Source organism: Temnothorax longispinosus, chromosome 6, assembly GCF_030848805.1.
Source record: "Temnothorax longispinosus isolate EJ_2023e chromosome 6, Tlon_JGU_v1, whole genome shotgun sequence".
Classification (NCBI taxonomy): Eukaryota; Metazoa; Arthropoda; class Insecta; order Hymenoptera; family Formicidae; genus Temnothorax; species Temnothorax longispinosus.
In genome coordinates, this window is record NC_092363.1 from 3170692 (window position 1) to 3193926 (window position 23235).

The following is a 23235-nucleotide window of genomic DNA, read 5'->3' on the forward strand; positions in this document are numbered from 1 at the left end:
TTCCGCCGTGTGCGTAATCAAAAGAACTTTATAAAACTCACCGAGGCACAAAGTTCGCGGAAAGCGGGGTGACGACTACGACCGACAAGTTGATAACGAAGATCAAATTCCATCTCTGCGCAAAATCATTGATATTATATTCTGACATTCTTAATCGGTCGTCGTATACCGATCCAATTTATTCGAGCTTTTCCTAGATTCCTCGAAAACTTTGCAAAATACTTCTCAATATATTTCAAAACTTTTATCAATATTTTGTCGCGTAAGGGGATCGCGAAATTAAATGCAGTTATAATATCGCGTCCTAAAAAAGATATGACGTTATTTCTCTCTTCTTACATTCGCGAATCGCAGCATCCGGATGCAGGGGGTAGGATAAAATGGAGGGGTAAGAAGCATCCTCTCGAAAATTTCCGCGTTGCCTCGCTGTGGAATTATTTGTAACAAGACTCTCGACTCCAATTTCTCGCTTCTCGTTCTTCATCACCATATTCCATTCCTTTCAGCATGCTTGAAGCTCGCTTAAAAAGCTCTGGTTATAATGCAGGGACGACTGAAGCCAGGAAACCTTCCGCAATAAGTAGAGAATTGTAGAACGGATCTATTGCCAACAGAGATAGTTACGGATAAAAAAAGCCATCCGCCAGAGGTGAATCAATATAGAAATTAATAAAACACAAAATTCGGATTGTCAATTATAAAAGTCCCATAAAATAATTTTAAAACATTTATCATTAATTTTTAGAATTTTAAAAACTGTACAAGTACTCCTATATTTTACATATATTACAATATAAAAACTTCACGAATTAACTCAATCTGATTCAATGATGGCAATCATGAAGAATTATTATCTTCTGAAAAGTCGTCATGATTTTCTGTCGAAGGACCTTCCGTCCTTTCACATTTTTACAACGTCGATTGATCGTAAGATGCGGCGATCTTCGATCCTTTCGCATCGGTGAAAATGAGGTACGACAAAAATGGCGTAAGGACAGAAGGAGGTAAGACGAGAGAGGAAGGGACAGGCGGCGGGACACAGCGAGAGCGAGAAAACCACTTCGTGTCGTTATACGAAGTGGATTTCGCACAGCGACAAAGGCGGAGCGAGCCATCCAAGATTACATTCCAACTATTTCTTGTCGTTTTGCGCGGCGTAAAAGCGGGGATTAATTAAATTTGTTAATTGCAAGATGCATTTAGTAACGCCGGCTCCTCTCGAGTCTCCCGTCATTCGCGCGCGCGCGCGCACCGTCACGACACTCCTCTCGTTGCATCTTTTTCCTCGCGTCGGCGACGGCGCACCGCGGGAATTTAACAGTGATGAGACAAGCTGAAATTTTTGCCCGCATTAGGACATGTATGTGAAAAGCCGTTTTGTTCACCATGAGAGATCCAGGGTCTTTTAAATTGTTTTTGTCATTGACACTGTACTCTCTGGGCAAATCGAATGCATTTTCGTTCATATATATGATATACATGTATATATACATATGCGTCTGCATTGTAAGTTGTATCGCAACGGTACAATTTCTGAAGCCTCCCACGTAATGATCGAATTGCACGATACCGTATATCTATTCGTTAGACCTGCCGCATTGTCCACTCGCGTCGCAATTACCGTCGTCGTCAACACGTCGCACGTATATCTACGCGATAGATTTCCGTTTCGGCGACTCCTCCGCGCGCACGTTACACAGATCGTACGCAGATGTTAACCGTAATAAGGTACACGGCAGCGCGAATTAATCGGCGCGCAAGGGTCAAACTGATCTTCGTTACGTGACATCCGCAGGGCGGCGGACCGTGTGATCGCGACGCAAACATCTCCCTTGGCGTTCAATCTGACGCTTCCGGATCCGTGCGACGGGCGCGAGCGCTAATTAGACTAATAAGAACGCACGTATATACCGGCGCGGTGTACTATCCCGCTGTTTACCAATCAGATGTTCTGGCGAGGTGACGTATACGTTTGCGCGCGTTTTGATTCACAGAGGAGGACTTGATGCACGGGGGTGGCGCGGGTATTGGCGGGGGTTCTATGGTCGGACAGAACTCAATATTTGGGTGCTCGGCTGCAGGACACAGCGGGGTTAACCAGCTCGGCGGCGTTTACGTCAACGGCCGACCGCTGCCGGACTCCACGAGGCAGAAGATCGTCGAGCTGGCCCACAGCGGGGCCAGACCGTGCGACATATCGCGCATACTGCAGGTCAGCAATGGATGCGTCTCCAAGATCCTCGGCAGGTAAGTACCGCGCCGCGGATGTCGATCTCCCTTCGAAATCGTGGGACCAACGCGTTCAGGAAATTAAACCGTTCTGCGATACTTGAGCAGCAACGGAATTTGATATGCTATTGTCTACTAGCTGATTCGATAAATCGGGTTCAATGGCCACAAGACACAACTGCTTGTATCTCCTCGAGGCAATTAGCGGCCAATCGATAAATTTGCGACAGAATTCACAGAATTTTCTTCTATTTTTAGCGATTCGTTGACGTTACAGATTTAAAAATAATTGGATATATAATAATAAACGAATGTTACGTTATATTTCCATTTTTCATACAGCAATATCTTCGTGAATGTAACATAGTTCCTGCAAATTGCGGAGTATTGATATAAAGCTAGCTTTCATCCACTGATTTCCCGTTTAAAGACTCGCATTTTTTTTTTTCGATAACTATGCTATGCTTAAAAAACTCGCTACGATGTAATACGCATTAAGTGAAAATAATAATTGTTCTTTTCGCAGGTATTATGAGACTGGCTCGATCAAGCCGCGGGCGATTGGCGGTAGCAAGCCACGAGTGGCGACGACGCCTGTGGTCAACAAAATCGCCGACTACAAACGAGAATGTCCCTCGATCTTCGCCTGGGAGATTCGCGATCGACTTTTGCAAGAGGGCGTTTGCAATAACGACAATATTCCCAGCGTAAGTAACAAGTCAGTTGTAAGATATATTTAATTCAGGAACATGCCGACTGTCAGGTGATTAATATTTGAAATCAAACATTTTGATTGATTGTACTTTGCTATAGATACTGTAGACTAGAATGAAGCGAGTTTAGATGAGCAGATTACGCAAATTCCTCAAGGTTGCACGCACGATTCCCTCTCGTCTCGCGCATAAATTCGCGACGTGCGAATAAATTTCCCGCTGCGTTGGCGCCATACCATTGATTGGATACGGTATAAGTTTACGCGTAATCCGCCGTCGACTTATCGTGGCGCGCAGCCGGTCGAGTGTACTTACCCGTCGGATCCGGCTACTCGACCCTAATCAAAGTCTCGTCAATACGATCCGCTGGGTGGGGTAATCGGTCCATTACGCGGACCTCGGCATTGTCCACCCTCTCCCGGGCGCTGATCGCCCTTCCCCGAAAACCCGAAGAATCCTCTCCGGTTGTACGTCCGTCCATCTACCAAACATCCTGCCCACCCAACCTCCCTTCTCGACCGCGCGAAATATCCTCAAAGGTCGATCGTCCTCGTCTGGCTCCTCTGAGGACGCTCTCTCTACTGGCAGTATCCCCCCTCTCCCTATCGACTGCTCGTCAGGAATACCGAGGGGGATGGCACGCGTACAAGTCGTTATCCATCGGCTTGCGGAGCAAACTCGCTCTTGTCGGTGTGCTCCTAGGAACCGAATGAAGAAGGTTGATAGGAAATGTTGGGAGTTCCAGGATGATCAATCAGAACGTCTAGCACGCGCTCTTGTCATCAACCGTGTAATGCGCCGAACAGTTGCGAGATTACATTCGAGAGCATCGCTCTATAATATATATCTCATCTCTTAATGTATTTAATATTTATCATATATTTTTTCTCAAGTGACAAACATCACTCTATTAATGATAAGGAAATATATCTCTTTTCAATATATTTACTAATTATCATTTTTTCTGAAGTGACAAGCATTGTTCTATTAACGACAACGTATTTTTAAAATGTTCTTAAAATAATGAAATAGTAAAATATAGAACCTATAGAGAGAAAGTGAGTATATAAATATTCGAATTTCTTGAAATCAGTGAATCAGAAATCAATCTAGAATTCTTTTCGAGAATAATTTCAAGTCGGAATCAAGAGAAGAGACGTTATTTGATCGACAGATCGTTGTTTCGATCGTTTCGATTTTTTCTCGGCTATACTGTTGGTGGATCGCTGGTAGCATTGGCGGTGACGTTGGCTATTGCGGCTGGTACACATGGCGTCGGGGGTTGGTGTCGGGGGTGCGCGCGGGGTTAGTCGGCGGCGAGAGCGGACGGGAGCGGGTAGAATCAGGGTGAATGGGATCAGTTAAGCGTGTTGCACAATTATTCGTGTCCGGTCGCGCGTGTAATGGCCTGCATCGACGCTGCGGCTGTTGTGCGGTGAGAGTAGAGCGGTCGTTCTCTCTCTCTCTCTCTCTCTCGGCATCCAGGCTGGATAGACGGTTTGATGACGGAGAGCCTGGTTCGGGTTAGCCGGGGCTAACTCGTCTCGAAACGTCGCTTCCGCTATTCGCCTGTTACTGTCTCATAGCGTTGGAACGAGTCGAGACGGTGGAAGTTACGTACGCTCGATGAGCTCCGGACGTGGCGAATGTGATCGATGAAAATCGACATTTCCCTATATTCTAATATGCCATCGCGGAAGATTGGACTTAAACAAGATTCTACTTTTTTTCATATCTCCTAATTATTCTCGTCATGCTGCGACTGCCTTTGCGTAGAAAACTATACGTTTAATTTATGAAGCTCCGGTATTACAGCGAAGTGCAATATTCACTCGAATGTACCCGAATATGATCGAAGTCAGAGTTCCTCGTCTTTAATTCAGCTCTAATGGACGACTGGTGCAACGCGCGCTATTCTATAACAGCGACGTTCTCTCGGCGTCACCCGGCCATTATTCCGTCGGTTTTGACTCAAACTATGCGAGAAGGATCGGCTTTGCGCACTCATGCCGTTCTCGTCGAAGCTTGTCGACCTCGTAATTAAGAAGCTCCGCTCGATATCCGACGTCCGCGCTGCATTAACGGCCATGTATATCCGGCTGCTGCATCAAGCTCGGCGTCGATTACAGAAGGGTGTGTGGGGGATGGGGTTGGCGCGTGTATGGAGCGCGCCGAGGACCATTATGTACAAGTTGAGAGCGCGATGCTTGGATCCCTGGTGCTATACGGCTGGCTCGTTATAACTTCGGAGTTAGCCAGTGGCTCGGTTGCGGGCGTAAGGTGAAGACGACAACGATGACGGCGGCGACCGTCCCCCGGATTGGAGGGGGAACGAAGAGCCGTAGAGAACCGTTTTATGTAATAATAATTGGATGGCGGTGTCCTTTCATCTGGGTATGACCCCCTTCGCATTCTGCGACTGCGGGAGGACGAAAAAGAGGAGGAAAGATCCCGCGCAAGGGGCGCGGGCGGCGGCAAGGGACGGACAATCAGTGCGCGGCTACGACGACGGAAATGATTCTTGTGCGACAACGAGTGGCTGCGGTTGCGAGATTTTACAAAGAGCCTCGCCCCGATCCGCCGCGTCGGTCTCTTTTGCCTCTATCTTCCTTTCCCTTGATCAGGAATGGACGATGGAGGTATCTTGTCCACAGGGATACATATCGCGTATCATTAGTGCCGAAAAGCGACGCAACATTCTCTCTGAATTACTCGGTTTTTTTTCTCTAAGCTACGAATATTAGAAGCGAAATTATATAGAAAAAATGATAATTGTTTCAACAGTTTTTGAATTATGAATTATTATTAAAGATTAATTAAAGACTAATTAATATAAATTAATTATTAAAGATTAATTAACATTAAAGAGTCAAGTTTCAGATAACGCAGATTATAAACTAAATTATATTTAGAGATATTCAATGTTTAAGATTCTTTTAATAGAGGTGTTATATTCGATCGAGCTGCATCTTTGTTGCTTAATATTTTTGTGTGAATTTGGGAGAATCATTTATCGGTCAAAGTTTCACTTATTATTAATTAAAAATTCTGTTATCTGACCATTAAAATGCTACATTTCTTAAAATAATTTTGTATTTATGACAAAGACAGATATAATTTGCATAATAATAATTTGTATACTACATTTTTAAGACACTTCGAAACAAATTTATGCTGGTGACGAATTTATTTATAATTTTTATAAAAATCGTTGCCAGCAATTTGGACAAGAAAAAAACATAATTAGCGATATCTTTTATATCACTTTTTTAATATTCAATAGGATTGAATTAATAGGCGATTCAAATTGATTCTAATTGAAAATTTTGTAGGTGTCGTCCATTAACAGGGTACTCAGGAACCTGGCCTCGCAGAAGGAGCAACAGGCGGCTGCGGTGCAAGCGCATCAGGGTGCCGAGAGCGTCTACGACAAGCTGAGAATGTTTAACGGGCAGGCAGCAGGCTGGCCGCCAGCGTGGTATTCGGCAACACCTCCCCATCATCCCCTGGCCACGGGAATTCCAACCGCGGCGACTCCTGGATCCGGTCAAACTCTTCTGCCCAGTAGTCAGCTTCACGGGCGTGACGATTCTTTGCTGAAGCGAAGCGGTAAGTACTTGTAGAAATATTAGGTGGATTTGGTGTTGGTTGATGTCGTATCTTAATTAACATTTTAAAGATCATGCAGATCAATATTTATTTACCTTCCTGGTGCTTTATCTTTTAATCTAAATCAAGTTTATCTCTCTTAAATAACAAAAAATAAAATCTATATTAAAACAAAAAATAATTTTATGTCGTGAATATGGATTATAATGATCTTTCTTTCAAAAAAATAATTCCTATAATTTTAACATTAAAGTTTAGATTGATTAAAACTTCGACGAACGAATATTTCTCTTTGCGGACTAAAATTTATATACGATATTGCTTTCGAAGAAATATCTTCGAACGATTGCACTTTGTCTCGTATCATCTCCCTCGATTCGCGAGAAATGTACGTTGCATTGTGCGATTCCGGATCCTCGACGCCTCGTACAATGCATGTACGCGCACATACGCAGTCGAGTAGGGAAAAAGGGTCCATCCTGCAGCGCTATAAATGGATCTAATAGGATCACGAAAATCGGGCCTGCGGCTCGGTTCTTAACTAGAATCAGTCCACGAATGACGAACCCAGATGCGGCCGCCTTCAATAGGCAGATTACGTGAATCGTGATAAAGTGACAGGTAGAAAAGTGCTTTCACTGGCAAGTGTATTCTCTGCGGATTTCGAAATATCATCGTCGATGCTTTTCCGCAGTCTCGGAATTCATTTCGCGGACCGTCTTTCAATTATATATGTCAATCTGATTATCTTGACAGAATAAATATTCTAATATATCTGTATTAAAATATCTCAAAGTATATCTTTTCGTACTAAATAACTTCATATGACGATAATAACGCTAACGCTAATAAGTTAAATATAAACAAGACTGTAAACAATTTTTTTAAAAAGTTGTGTTCAGGTGTGTCTTAAATCGCGTCGCCACTTAGAAGGTAGTGGTTTATATGCCTTACTGAATACGTCAAAGTGCCGCTTATAGTGCACTTGGATGCACAAGAATGCATCGAACGGTCGATCGCGGCCACTTTGGCCACAGCGGGCGTATTAAGCGGCCGGATTGCAGAGAGCATCGGGCTAATCTCTTCTCTTTTCTTCGGCCGGGCGTGCGTCGTCACCTAGAAAATTAAAGCCAACGATCCGTCTGCAGCGGACCGCTGAGGATCGTTCCCCGGTCTGGTCGTTACGCGCAGGGGTATTCGCGAGGAGGCTTGGGGGTGGATTCCGCGGGAAGGAGAAGAACGGGAGAGCTGATGGGTAGAACGATGAGGCAGGCGGGAAGAACCGGAGGGAAAGAAAGAGGCGTGTTTGGGGTGCCGGTATTTCTAGTCGAGGGGGTTTCGCAGGGTCGAGTCCAATTGGGGGTTGCGCGGGGGTTGAGATGAGCGAACGAGAAAGCGAGCAGCTGACGAACGAACGGTGTACATATATATATATATATAGTATATGTATTACACATATACATACTTATATATTATATAGGTATTACATATATACATATATGCAATATAGATTACATAGACATGTGATACATATGTGCATACCTATGTACGCGCGAGCGTAAGGGTGAACGTATATATGTACATCTCTCCGCTGCCGTATGGAGGGACGGACACGGATAGAGCGGAGGCACGGAGGGACGCAGGGAAGGCACCGGGAGGAATGGAAAGAGACGAGGGTGTGGTGCGCGGAGGCGGAAAGTAATCGCGGCCCACGGGGCTTGACGAGGGGCTACCCTTGCGCGCGTACGAACCGACGCACCAACACGAGACGCGACCCCGAAGACCGGTCGCGCACGCCTGAACGCGCGGCGGTGTCTAGGAATCTCGAGAACGGCGGATCGCGTTACAGGATCGACCGATTGATGTGCTGCGGAACAGCAGGCTTTTTTTAATTAGATCGCGACGCTTCTCACAATGTGAGAGAAAGATTGCCCAAGTTTTTGAACAATTAATCTTTATTATTTCAGTTTTAGGCGATGGAAAAATGATTAACGTTTGACATAGTTCAGAAAACAGAATGACAGTTGTTATGTAAGATATATGATTGCACTTCAATTAAAACACGAAATGTCATTATGTAATCGTAAATATGAAAGATATGTTTAAGATGGCTGAAACAATACATTTGAAGGAAAGATAATTAATTCTTGTTCCAGACACCGGATCTCTATTGTCGCATCAGCAGGAGACAACTTCGGACGGTAATTCGGAGCACAACTCCTCCGGCGACGAGGACTCGCAAGTGCGGCTGAGGCTGAAGAGGAAATTGCAGCGCAACCGAACTTCCTTCTCTAACGAGCAGATAGACAGCCTCGAGAAAGGTCAGTAGAAAATCTGAAAAAGTTATCAATCTCGATAATCAATTCTGATATTTGCGACTTGAGAAATCACGTCCTTCGACCTGGATTCTTTTTTCATTGCGAGCCCCTTTTTTAAATTTAATTGGACATAATGCTTGTTCGTTTATAGTTTTTTTTTTATCGGTACTTGAGCTTCAAATTAAAACTTTTTGTATACTCGTTTGTGATATAAAAAAGTTATACAGGTATATAGCTTTGTATATTCCGATATATAGAGATTCTTCCTCCATTTGGTCTCCGGCATCCGCTCGGTCGCGAAAAATGAAAATACGCGATGGCCGGCAAGCTTCGTGTATATCGCGATAATTAATGCCGACGACGCGGCTAAATAACGAGCACTTGTTGCAAACTGGTTTCGTTTCAGAATTCGAGCGGACACATTACCCGGACGTGTTTGCACGGGAGCGTCTCGCCGAGAAGATCGGATTACCTGAGGCACGTATCCAGGTGAGTGTGAATGTGCGAATGCGGCGTGTGTGCGCTTCCTCTACCGACATTCGCTCCACCCACTTGTCCTCCTCTCTTCGGCCCCCCTCGCCCACGCAACGCTTTCCCCGAGCGCGTCTTTCTCTCTTCTTATTCCGCCCGTTCCTCCCGGCGGGAGGGTCGAACGGCGTAAGTGCGACGACGCCCTTTCATTAAATGCTTTTAACGTGCGGCCACGTGGTCGTACGTGGGGAACATTAAACACCTCCGACCGGTTGAAAGCTTGATGCCGCCCGCGAGACTTCCAATGAGATTTTGTCACCTCTTTCGTCCGACTGCTTCGTCGCCATTTACGTATTCTTATGTGCGCGCACGGGACTTTTCTCGTCAGTTTTACGACACGGGCAGATGCACGATTTATTTATTTGCTAGAATTTAGAAACGCGCGCTAGAACATACTAATATTTCTCCGATAATAATGCATTAATCGTATTGAAAATTTTATATGTCACATCTTACTCTCGTCGTACAAGATTCCAAGATTTATTAGATGAGACACATTTTGATAAACAATAAGAATGCAGAAGAAAGAGAACACAGTTATACAAATGTCTGAATGTTTTATTAGATTGAACATTGCGAAACGATAATTGAATTTCGACTGAATCCTTTCTAAAGGACTTTGAAATTCTACAAATTCGAAGAATCTTTGATTGGATCGACAAAGCTAAGAATCATGGAAAACGAGAGACAGAAATCTCGACGGAGCAAGAAATCATTTAAATTATAAGATCAGGAAAACTCACAAAATCTCGCATTTAAAGTGAGTAATATCGTTGTTCGTTTCCTTATAAAGTTTCCGCGAACTCTCTGCTCGCCATCGCTTTCCTGCAAAGCAAGTTTATATTCTTCATGTGACATGATGAAGGCTGCAACTGGTAGAGAAATTACGATAATCAAAGTAAAAAAAACGTAGATATCAACTTCCACGATAATTAAAAAATTAAATAGCTTAAAAGTTTTTAACTTTTTAAAAAGTTGAAAACTTTTTAACATCTGAATATATAAATTGTCATAACGCATTTATTTAATTCTTATTTCTTTATTTTTATGCTCTAAATGTATTGTCTAACTTCTATCTAGAATCAATGGATTATGTTACGAGTCCTGTTTTAATTCATTACGTTATTATTCTGCATTTTATTATAAATAACTCGACAATTGCATTACAATGCTATATAGTTACAATTAAATTTTCGTCTCGAATCATTGCCATAGCAATTTGTTCTAACATTTATTAGCAACATGGACATGTTATTTTCAATACGATTAAGTTCTTGTTACGTATGCAACCACGTCCATAATACATGTTGATGTTGTTTAGCAACTCTCCTATTTCGATAATACCCTCTTACTTTTTAATCGTACAAGGGGTGCAAAATGCCATGTTGTATAATTATAATTAATATCAACGTCGAACCACTAATACGTAGCCTTATCGAACATTGTTTGGCCGTGTTTACTCTCCACCTTCTACCTCCGCCTCTCACCTGCATCACCGCGGTATGAAGAGACGGAAGGGTCGACGAAGTGGCCGGTGGGGTTCTATGTGGTGGTAGTACCGGGCGCGCTGAGCGTTATGTGGACGTACAAACAGTGCAAGACCATGTTGACGCATGTTTTCAAGCCTCGTTGGCTGGTATTGATCTTGCTAAGTGCAGGAAACCGGGAGTTCCGGCGTGGGAGGGAAAAGGAGAAGTTCGACGAGGAAGAGAGAGAGAGAAAAAGAGAGGGAGAGAAAGACAGAAAGGAAAGGAAGACCGAGCGAGACGGGGCGAAACCGAAAGAGAATGGAGGAGAAAAAGATAGTAGAGCTTGCTGGAGAGGACGAAAGAGGGAATCGCGGAGATCGCCGAGCTGGACCGATTGCCGGACGATCGTTGAACGGCGAAGTATGTGAAAGACGAAGAATGAAGTGCCGGGAATTCTAATGGAACACGGAACACATTACGCGGCACGCCGCAGCGCGGCACGGAACGGCACGGAACGGCGCGGCGCGGCGCAGCGCGGCGCGGCATGGCGCGGCATGTAAACGCGGCCCGCCCGAACCGCGAGGGATCGTGCAAAAGGCCTAAGAGGGTTCTCGGACGCAACCATGGCAACCATGGTCGTGTCCCCAGGGAGGTCGCCCTCCGATTGGCCCATCCCTCGCTTTTCCACCTATATACTCGGCCATGGCCACGAGATTCGCCACGCCGTACTACCGTCACGTCGCCGGCCGATTATCATCCGCGGCATTCCCTAAGTCGACTCGTGCGAGCGCGATGGCTGATACGCTACGAGGATTAAAGCGGGATTTTTACCCCCCCCCCCTCCCCCCAGAAATACCGCCGAATAAAACGAGTGCTAATAATAAATCATAAAGCTGGATATATATTAGATATCCGCGAGATTTGCCGTGATCAATATTAATATCGCCAGGCAATTTTTGCGAATAAAGACGTTTATTTTCCTCTCGTTTACATCTCTTTTCATCGGTAAAAATGGGAGATTTCGCAGCGTGACAGCGTTCGCACGCTTCATTAGTCCCAGAAAGTACCGGCGAAGCGTGTAAACGAGCGAATTTCTTACGCTTCCTCCAGTCGGCGGCACATCGTGAATGAAGGTCGAAAGTTTCAAGGTCGGAAACCAGTGTCGGAAACCGGTCTCCGCGGCGCGTTTCGGCCGTTGACGACGGCCGAGAGGACTGTGTTCTTTGAGTAGAGGTAACACTAAGGACCGAACGTGTTCGAATCACGGACTTTCCCGTGGATCGATTCGGACGAGTTTTTGGGACGAGGGAGGACGAGTTTACGAGGGACGATAGTATTGGGCGGAAGAAGCCCGCTGCGGGCGAATGGCAGATATTTGACGGTGGGGTGGCCGAACACGATTTGCTGCGCCAATGGGAGGACAGGAGGATAGAATTTATTTTTTGATTCAATCGAGGACCCCCGTCATACTCGTAGCGCGACGTTATACGTGAGATTGCGGAAGGCTTGTATTTCTACGTTGATGACATTTCTTTCCGCTGCGAAAAACATCCCTCTTTTTTTCCTGTATATCGCGCGCACGCGATAATTCGTTACACCGAAATCGGACAGAAATGGAAATTGTCGTTATTGCTTTGTTCTCTATTTTCATCTCTGTGCGCACTAGTATGCGAAAACGTGCGGATTACTCTTTCGAAGCTTGCGCTGTAATCGCACGATTATCAGCTGTATTAAATATAATTTATTAGGTTTGGATCTCCTCTCTCGATTAACGATCGATTCGTTTGACTGCGTCAATAAGAATCGTACGACATTCGTCAATTGACATTTACATGCAATATCTTGAATTATGGGACAAATTTGTAATCATAATGTTCGAAACAATACAGTTTAATCGTATAGAATGGCATTAACCCTCCGTAGTCACACCGGGTCAATTTGACCCGAGCCTCAACTTTGCTCGTAAATATCTTGCGCGTAACTTGAAAATTGGCGAGCATGACGCTCTTTAGCTGTAGTTAAAAAAAAATTTTTTTTTAAACAAATTTTTCGCGAATTTTTTTTATATGTTAAAAATTCCTGAGGTCCTTCTTTTTTATAGCAATTAATTTAGCAATATCGCAAGTGCATTCGAGAATTTTTTCAACACGATCGGTGGATAAATGGTCAATTAATGGCGAACGGTCAAAGTTCGTCTCGGGTCAAAATGACCCAGAGTGACTTCCTTGTTTGAAAAAATAGGTGTGACTACGGAGGGTTAAAATACTTTTTTTATACATGAAAATAATTGAAGAATGCAAGAAAATTCATATAATTGTATGTCTATGTAAAATTGACGCTACTGAACAGTATCACAATATATAGAAAAGAGAGGTGAAAGCTAAATGCACGGTTCATGGATTGCTCTAAGTGCCGGCGAGGGAAAACCGATATATCGAAGGGGACGAATCCTCTTATCGCCGAAAGGAATCACAAAAATCAGGAAATCCGTGCAGACGTAGCATAGGGAACGATAAAGTCCCGATTTTTATTATACGAGTCTCTCCATTTGGGATATCGCCTTGGTACAGTGAAAGGACATTGAAGCCGCTATTAATACTTCAGTATTTTCATTTACACTGCCACTGTTTCATTTACACTCACAGTTTTATATAATTCTGACGTATACTCTTTATCTTCTTCTAATTATAGTTCTGCAAAGAAACAAGGAATCGATTGAATATATGCGTATAAAGGTTAAAGTTAATCGACGTTTTAAAAATCTAATAGCATCGCAGATAGAAATAATCGCAGACCTTCGGCCCGTCCCGATACTATTAATGCGAGATTGACGCGATTGTAACGATGTATTAATTACCTACCGCTCTTTCTCGGATATCGGGCTCGATGCAATTTGTAGTACTATCAGAAGCTTGAAAAGGGACGCGTATGAATTTGCGAAGGGGCGGGAGGTAAAAACATGTAAAGAGGATGCACAAGGGACCGGGGCGAAGGGCCAAGCGAGCAAGAGTAACTCAATTTCCCGTCTGACAACTGCTCAATCGTAATTAACAAATTGGAGCGCCTCGTGCAAACTCGCGCGTCTGTTCGCACGAGATGCGAAAAGAGTGTCTGGGCGCTAGATTTCGCGCTACCTCGGATCGGATCAGAGGCAGAAAAAAGAGGGACAGGGAAAGAGAGAGAGAGAGAGAGAGAAAGAGAGCGAGACAACAGGGTGGTTCGGGGAGGGTGAGGGCGTTCTCTCCGGAGAGGAAGCAAAAGAGAGTCGTCGAGCGCGAACGAGTACGAATGCGAACGAGTGCAGATGATGCGAAATACCGTGCCGGCGCGGCGCGGCGGCGCCAAGTGTGCGGCCGCACACTTATCGTGACAAAGGCACCGTCATTGTGTCGGTTGCAGGTGTGGTTCAGTAATCGCAGGGCGAAGTGGCGTCGAGAGGAGAAATTACGGAACCAGAGGAGGGCCGCCGTCGATCAGGTGGTCGCCGGTGGCAGCGGGGGTAGCAGCGGCGCCGCGCCTCCCGCGGCCACCCCTGCCACGCCACGGTTACCCTTAAACGCCGGATTCAACGCCATGTACTCGTCGATACCACAACCGATTGCCACTATGCCTGACACGTACAGGTAAGAAACATTTTTTTTTTACGTTAAAGCAATACGCATTGTCCCTCAAACGCAAAATTCATGTGCGAGAAGAATAAATCTCGGTTCGATAACGGCAATGTTCATTGTTGTGAAAATTGAAATAATTCTGCTGACATTTTGTTAAATTCTTTTCACACAAATCTCAGCATTTCAATGTAAATATTCTAATAACTTCCCTTTTAAATCCTGAAATTCCGCGTTTTCAAATGTCATTTACACATTACCATAATTAGAGTTCATTTCGTGCATGCTAATGCATATGCGTTTGTCGAGGAGTTGTTGGTTGCTTTTCGATATGGATGCTTTTCTCATTCGCAGCTCGATGTCAAGCAGCCTGGGCGGGTCAATGGGTGGAAGCTGTCTTCAGCAACGCGCCGAGGGATACCCGGCGTACGTGTTTCACGAGCCTCTCCACTCGCTCACGCAGTCTTACTCTCACGCGCACAGCGCGGCCGCGGCCGCGCACTCGCAACCGCATCGGGGCATCCCGACGTCTCACGGTGGCACCCCCACAACGCCAGGGGGACAGCCCACCGGACCAGGTGGAGTACCTTACCAGCCGACGACCTCGACCGCAACCGGTGAGTTCTCGCCACGACTAATTTGCTGTGTTCCCTGCGTCTCGTGCTTTCAAGGTCACTCAAGAATAATTTAGGTATATAGTATTAGGAATAATTAATGTTTGCCGGAAGCAATCATCAACAACGATATCGCTTAAGAAATGTACATGCGTCTTCCGAAACACATTCACTGAAAACAAAATGTTCTCTCTCGAAAGATTCTTTCTTAATTTTCCTCCGATTAAATGCATTTAACATTGCAATCGGTTATTATAGTTCTTAATTATTTAAAGAGCAAAAATTTTATATTATAATTATTGTCTAGCAAAAATATCAAAGCGTTATACCTATATATATGTACCTCACATGTATCTCATATCTGCAGCTATAAAATTATATCCTATAACTTTCCAATTGTTTAGAGATCTTTAGATTATATTTTTAAAGTTCCATGCATTCATCGATTCGAAATGTACAGAAATATACACGTATATAGAAATACGAGAGTGTAATGATGAAACGAACGAATTCTCGCCAAAAACCAGTAGAGGTTTTCGTTTCCAATTTTCACCCAGCGCGCGATCGCCGTTTCTTCCTCGTGTTCTAGCCGGCTCAAAGCGCGAAATAAAGCGTCGAGAATTACCTGGGAGCCTCTTCACACGCAATCTACATAGTCCTGCTAACAGAGAGAGTGAAAGAGCGAGAGAGAGTGGGGGGGGGAGAGAAAGAGCGAGCGGGCAACGACGCGGTCGCGGCTCCACGCTCGCCCACGGAATTGTAAAAGGATTTTAAAACAAATCTCGCATGGCGCCGCTGGGCTGAATCGAAGAATGGGATGTTCGGCGGTTTTCCAACCCCGCCGATGTAGCTGGTGAATTTTCCATTTTCTCGACTCAACTTCTCTCTCACTCTCTCTTTTTACGTGCCGGCTGGCTCCTCTGTTCGGCTCTTTCTTTTCTCTCCCAACTCTCTTCCTCTATTATCCCTTTTCTCCGTCTATCTCCACATCTCACCCCCTCATCTTCCGTTTAGCGAAAGCCACGGAGGGTTGCGCCTCCTCTCACAGTCTCCGTCGCCTCTTCTCTCCCTTTCTCTCGTCCCCTTCGCCTCCTATACCCTTCCACCCTCGGGGGGTTGCGCTCGCTCCTTCGTGTCTATCCATCTATCCGTCCCTCTCGTCGCCCTCCGCGCCAGGCTCCCTTTCGCCTCTTTCTCCGCGTCTCTCTTTCTCTTTCTCTCTCTCTCGTTTCCTCTCCCTCCTGAGGATATACAGGGGTGAACAGAGGATGTGGATGGGTTGGGTCTCGCCTCGGCTGGGCGAGCGCTCAATAACGTGCGAACCCAAAGGGGAGGAAATACGGGGGTGCGCGGCGTACCTACAGGAACGGAGCGGAGCACAAGCCGGAATGGTGGAATACTGCGGAACACGCGCGCACTGTGTGTCCCACCCCGCTGTTCCTCTCGCCGTCTCGCACACTCTTCTCGCGATCGTCTTTCTTCCTTTCCGCTCTTTCGCCCCCCTCTTCCTCCTCCTTCTCGTTTTCCCGCCACTCCTCCTGCTCTCTCTCTCCGCGTGGTCCTGCTCCTTACGTGCGGAACGAGCCGCGGGTTATCCATCATAATCGCTTTACGTGCACGAGCGCCGTAAGGACTTTCACCGCGCTCGTTAACGCCGCGCCTGTCCTGCCGGCTCAAACGGCGCCGTTTTCATAGTTAAGTAGCCGCCCCCCCTGGAGTTAGCGCGGGGTTCGACCGCGGAAACGAGCGTAACCGCGCGAGTTTGCCTCGCAGTTGGCGGACGTGGTGAACGAGAAAGTCACGGATATTCGATTAATCCCCCTCGCCATCGAGGTGACAGCGTTTCTCGGATATGAAGTCGAAGATGGAGTTCGGGAGATTACCAAGATGCAATTGAATGTCAGAATCTAAGAAGTCGCGTGGCCGAGAAATTGTTTTACGACATCGATTGCCTTTGAATTAAACATGATTCGATATGATTGAATTATTAGATTTCAAAAGCGCAAATGTGATAATTCCGCGCTTTTTTTTCATACGTTCGTAAATTCTCGTATCGATATTCTAAATATCGTTAAGTTTCAGCCGAATAAAAGGTAGGTTCCACGGTTAACGTAATTATGGCACGCGTCCTCGTTGTAACGCTCGCCAAATTACCCATCTTGCATTTATGCCATAATTATAGCTCATGCGAGGAACGAAGTTACGACGCGGGGCCCCATAGAGCGTAAATGTTTTCGCGGAAGTTTATATTGGATTAGACGTAGCTCGTTAAGGTGTTTAATTCAAATTGCAGAAGTGTGCGAAGCCGCCGCGTGCTATCATAACCGAATCCTATTTATGCAACCGTCGCCGCGGGCGACACTCGCGAGTGCGTTTCATGTCGTTTCCCGTAAATACGTCCTCGGTTGTTTTTAGCGAGTTAGTCCCGCTGCGTTTCACGCGATTAATGACGCGTTCTGTGCTCGCGCCGCGACCGTCGAGAGTCGCTGGGAAGAACTGTATTTCCTTAATCAAGATGACAATGAACGAAGCGTTACAAAGTGGTGAAATAAATCATTAAATAATAATAGGACGAAATAGGAGTGATATTTTAAGCAACAAAGACAATTACATTTTTGTTCTGAATATAATCCATCAGTTTTGAAACCGTCGAATAATACTCCTAGAAAATGAGATTTCTGTGTTTTTCGTACGTTATATAGTTCAGCACATCGTTCGTACCATTCGTACCGCGCTTCACCCGTTCGGAATTACTTTTTATCTTCTCGTTCCGTTTTTCCGGAGCTTCGACAGCTCTCGTGCCGTCGTCGCAAATGCGCTCAATCCCCCGACATCTTCGAACTGTTCCAGGCGTGATATCAGCCGGCGTCTCGGTGCCGGTGCAGATTCCCTCGCAGACCCCGGACCTGGCGGGCAACTATTGGCCGAGGCTCCAGTGATCCCAGCTCTTCGGGTTCCCGCCCGCGAGCTTGCTCGTAGGCCAGGAGAGCCCGCCGCCGCCGAGCGCCACCCCGGGCGCGGTGCCACGACCGCTCCTCGCTTCCCTCGGGATACCGACGCAGTCGACGCAGCATCAGGCCCCCAGCACACCGGCGACCACCCCCGTGCACAACTCCGACACCAGTGAGTGAAACGACTGAATTTTTCGGTGACCCGTGACACCGTCGCGAGTGGATCCCTCGTCCTCGAGACAGGGCGCGGTGTTTCCTCGCGTTTGGCTGCCGACGGTGACGATTGCTGTCGCGACGCCATGTTGGCAGATGCGAGGATAGAGACGTTACGAGGAAAGCTCGTCCTCTCGATAGTTCGCGCGACAGCGTGACGCCGATCGCATCGAAGACGCGCAGTTAGTGTCGGTTGTGCGTGGAATGAACACAGTTTCTGATGATGACGATGCGAGTGTCCGAAAATTTTCTCCGTTGTCCAGTAAGTTGAAGAATTTCGTTAGTTTATTTTCGCGATTATTTATTTATTAACGGACGTTCTCCATCCATAAGTGAGCAAGCTGACAAAGGCAGTCTTTTTATCAAGAAACATAGCTGAGAGCATGTTTGATAATAAATGGCAGTTGCAATTATCTTATAACGTTCCGATTGATCGAACAATTATTTAATTGTTCGTAGAGTTAATATTATTAATCGTGTAATTTCCTCGCATGTCGGATTAATAACTCGCGTCCTCGAATGTTTACGACCGTCAATTTTCTGAATGGCAATACCTATCTACGAAACTATTCGATTAGAATTAGGAGATAGGATAGGCTTCCCCTCCCTTCTTGAACAATTTGTAAATTTGCCAACGCCCGCATCGGCGATCGTAATGGAGCAGCAGCTCGTCGTAATTAAATCCTCTTTGAAATTGAACGAAAAGATTTTTTACCAACGCGATCTGATTACATAGAGCGGAAACTAGGCAGCGCAATAAGTTTTATAATTCGAGCTGGAACAAATGGACTTTTACCCATCTTCCACTTCATGTCTGATCTAGATTTCGTAGATGTATACGCATGATCCCGGGTCACGCAGGGTAATTACCTATTCACGATAGTATGTGTAAATGATTTACGTTACGCTACCATTGTCATTACATCGAGGATTTTCGCGTGAAGAACCACATGTTATCATCGCACGTTTGTATATAAAAACGGAATTTCCTTAAGACATTTGTTACATAATTTAAAAAATGATCTCTCGCACGCATCTGCCGATAGCTTTGCTGCTGAAAAATAATCTTTTTAACAAGCACGATAATGTGCCGGGAAAGTTATTTTTCACTTTGTCCAACGAATGTGCGAATTCTCCCTTTTAGTTTCCCGAAGTCGATCGATGTCAAGAGCATTCATTAAATTTATAGCGGCGCTCTCGTTTTTCGGTATCGGGGAGCTTTATTACCGGATTTATTGGATAGCGCCGGGCGCATATTGTTTGCCGCACGTTGTATCGGTTTCCGGCAAATATTTTCCTTCGTGTAAGGGCGGCCGCGAACCGCGTGGAAATTGAAAGGGAGCCGCAGACACGTAGGCGGCTCCCGCCGAAATATATTCTCGCGAGAGTTTAGGGTGGTAGGTCTCCCGATGAGGCTGATTTCGTTGCGGGAGGGAACGGTGTTGCGGGGGTTGATAGCTGCCTGGAGGGCGGCTTTTTTCAGCGAGGCCGGCCATCGTGTCTGTCGGCAGATATGGCGTCGGAAGACACCGCTCTCTCGAAAGGATGTTGCGGCCCCAGTCTGTGTCCGTTTGTGTAACAGAGTCTATCGATCGACAACTTATTCGCGAAAAATATTCCAGAGATATATAAAGGAAATAATTTGTTAATATATATTTATATTTATTTAGAATATATATTTTTATTCCTTATTTATGTTTTTAAATAAAAAAAAATTTTCTGAGGTAAAACTTGTAATTTTTTATATTTTTTTTCTGTCGTACTTTTTGCTTGTTGTATCTGATAAGAATATTGTTATTATATTATATTGTTTATTAATGCGAGTGGTTCTTCACGCGCGGGTTCGTCGCGCTTTGCAAATGCAACCGGAGCACGCAATAAAGATCGCCGCGTGTATTTCAAATTATGCTAGATTTAAACCTCATCGAGATCAGTGTGCAAGATTTATCGAGAATAGCAATATTACAGTTTCAGATCCCCTTTTAACGTAATAAACGCGAATAGCACTTTTTTCAATTTCGCGTAAACTACACTCAACACATTTGCGAGCAATGATAGCAGGCCGAAATGTTCGATTTAAAAAGTTTTCATTTACACGTCTCTCCCACAATGTTCATTCCGGTCCAAGATACACGATTCTAGATTAAGACAATCCAATCCGTAGCTTGTACCATCGTTATTACCATAATGAAGGCACAGTGACGTGTGAGGTCGTGAGGAATAAACCGACGTAATCATAGGGAAGATTTCGTAAGTGTCACAGTAATGCCCGAAGGAGGCAAGTAGCATGGACGTTTGCGTCGGTATTTATTGCTATTAATGTAATGTATCGCTGAGCTAAATGGACCGAGGAGGCGGATTCGTCCTTCCGAGCGAATCGCGAATATTGGTGCTCGCAGTAAACGAGAAATCTTATTGGCATCGAACTCGTTGATCGTCACCGCGCACACGATCGAAGCACATACTTGTCGATTATGCTGTATAAAGATAATTGTAAGATAGCATTTGTTACTCTCTTTAAACCAGTAAACTGTAAATTAGAAATAATTATCACTGTATATATACGTAAATAAGTTAGACGAATTCTCCAGTTACGTTCGAATCGTATCACACCTTATAAACTAACGCAACATCTTATCCGTGTATATTCAATGTTTTCCCTCACCGAAATGATGACACTCCGTTACTTACACCGTGCAGCAGCAGAACTTGAATAAAATCAAATGATCTGAGCCTACATTTATTCACCTATTCATTTCGTGAGACGTATCGAACGCATAAGCTTTTCGTTCGAAGACGAGTTTTGGAACGGATCCCAATAAACAAGATACAATGTAAAATTAATCACCGACAAGAATGCGAAAAAAATACGTATTTCATATTTCATATTCATTTCATATATATTTCATACGTATTATTTAAAAGAGTAATCCTGCGAATAAAGCGATTGCCTTTATTGCTATTTTAAAGCTTTTTACGAGCGATATATTATTACTTTACATTGTGGAGTTTCCCACAATAACAATTTCAGTAATCATAAAGATAAAAATTTGGCAATTCTCTCTCTCTCTATTATTCATAAAACTAGATGGTATAACTTGAAAAAAAATCGCAAGGAGAAAATGTCAACCACCTGTGCGGCGGCCTTAGTGTGATTTCAATGGACGTGTATACGTGTGATCCATTTAATCGATGCATTTCGATCACCACCTAACGGGAGAGTAGCACGTTTTTTTAGTAATTGAGTCGCGCCGCACGATCGCGTCGAATAATTAGTCACTGATTCGTAGGTGTGGAAAAAACGGCGTGAAAACAGCGACTCGATATTTTCGAATTTTATCGTTCCAGAACTCGACGGCGGGTTTTTTCAGGAGGCATCGGCATTGTGTGTATGCCGATATTTTCTGTCGCGATGTGAATATTTGCATGCGTTTTTCCCCCTTTTTTTTTCTCGTAACGCGTAACGATCGTTTTATCGACAACGCGTGTCGTAATAAATGTAGGTGACGAACTCTCTACAATTAATCAGCAGCCAATAGATAACCGTGGACGATATATATTGTGTTAAACAGTAACGTGTGAAGTATGTGTAAAATTACGCCGCAGTCGGAGCAGCGTCGCGCGTCGCGCGTCGCTCGTTTCTCGTCGGCATTTACACGGTCACGTAGAGCTCGTGTAAACTTGTTGAACGTTTATACGTGAAGAGCACTTAATGGAGAGTGTACTGTGTACATTAGTAAATTTATATTTTTGGAAGAAAACGAAAATAAAAGCAGCGTGAATTGAAAAACGCTGGAAATTCTTCGGTGCCATTTGAACGTAGCACTGATGTAAAATCGATCTCGCGACGATAAACTCCAGTTCGAGACAACTTTTATTTGAATCAGCCAATACCACTTCCTTGTTATAGAAATTTCATTCAGCGTGAAAAGAATCCTTAAAGAACTTCTTCCAACGTTAAATTAAACATATACAATTCTTTTATACAAAGAATCTTTCCCTCTTTCCTTTGTGTTAGATTTATAAAATGTTTTATAATTTTGTTATCTGTATAAATATTACCATTTTATATATATACATATGCGCATATATATGTAATTTCAAAAGTAAAATAGAGAAAGAGATAAACACACAAGAAAGATGTAAAGCGCCCACAATTCAAAGAATTCACAGGGATCCGAAGTAGACTGGAATATCTGACATCTTTTTGTGAATAAATTTGGACATTTTGTTAATTAAATTTTTCAAATTATTACACACATTTATACATTTATACATTAATTAATTCTTCTTTTTTTAATTAAAGAACGAATTAATCTATCAAAATTCTGAATGCGGCACATGCAATTCTTCAGTACTTACAAAAATGACATAAAATCGAAAAAATAAATTGTTACTTTATCGATGTTATTACTGCTCTACTCGAAGAAATATTCCAGGATGAATTGAATACGCATCCACTAAATGGTTGCGTATTATATACGTCTGCACGAAGATCCTCCGCAAACAGGCGCTGCACTTGCAACAGGCTGTGCATTTCGCGAATAGTAGATTAAAGTACTTCTCATTTATTACGTTACCTTTGTAAATCTGCGTTTGAATAGAACTTTTGCGAATTGAACGTTACCGCAATTTTGTGCATGTGAAATGCGTTTCGGCGAAATTATGCTTTAATCGTTACACAACCAACATTACGCGGAAGTGGTTACGCGACTTTCTTATTATCTGTAATGATACTACTAATAACAACTACAATATATAAGTATTAACAAATTTATTAATGAGAATAATATATTATTGCGACAGTAATCTATGTAAGTGTTGTGAATAAATGAGATAATATTGTTGCTGTGATTAACTTTAAGATTGTAAGTAGTAGGAAATAGAGAACCACTGTTAGGTGTCACTGTCTCGATTCAATAAATGTTATTTCATTTTAATGCCAAATCATAATTCTTTATTTATAATATTATATTCCAC

The 23235-nt window shown here is 44.1% G+C and overlaps 1 protein-coding gene across 2 annotated transcripts in view; it reads left to right on the forward strand.

The window, feature by feature from the left end:
- The window catches only part of Toy (twin of eyeless), a 34614-nt gene extending 11412 nt beyond the window's left edge, over positions 1 to 23202 (forward strand). The window contains exons 3-10 of one of the 2 annotated variants that reach the window (XM_071781248.1): positions 1995 to 2247; positions 2756 to 2936; positions 6275 to 6551; positions 8708 to 8872; positions 9276 to 9346; positions 14269 to 14492; positions 14832 to 15094; positions 17942 to 23202. In XM_071781248.1, the coding sequence (XP_071637349.1) occupies positions 1995 to 2247; positions 2756 to 2936; positions 6275 to 6551; positions 8708 to 8872; positions 9276 to 9346; positions 14269 to 14492; positions 14832 to 15094; positions 17942 to 18030 (1523 nt within the window). In that variant the 3' untranslated portion in view covers positions 18031 to 23202. Of the gene's footprint in view, positions 1 to 1994; positions 2248 to 2755; positions 2937 to 6274; positions 6552 to 8707; positions 8873 to 9275; positions 9359 to 14268; positions 14493 to 14831; positions 15095 to 17941 lie in introns of both variants that reach the window. The other variant, XM_071781247.1, reaches the window with a different exon arrangement.
- Positions 23203 to 23235: the final 33 nt, after the last annotated feature.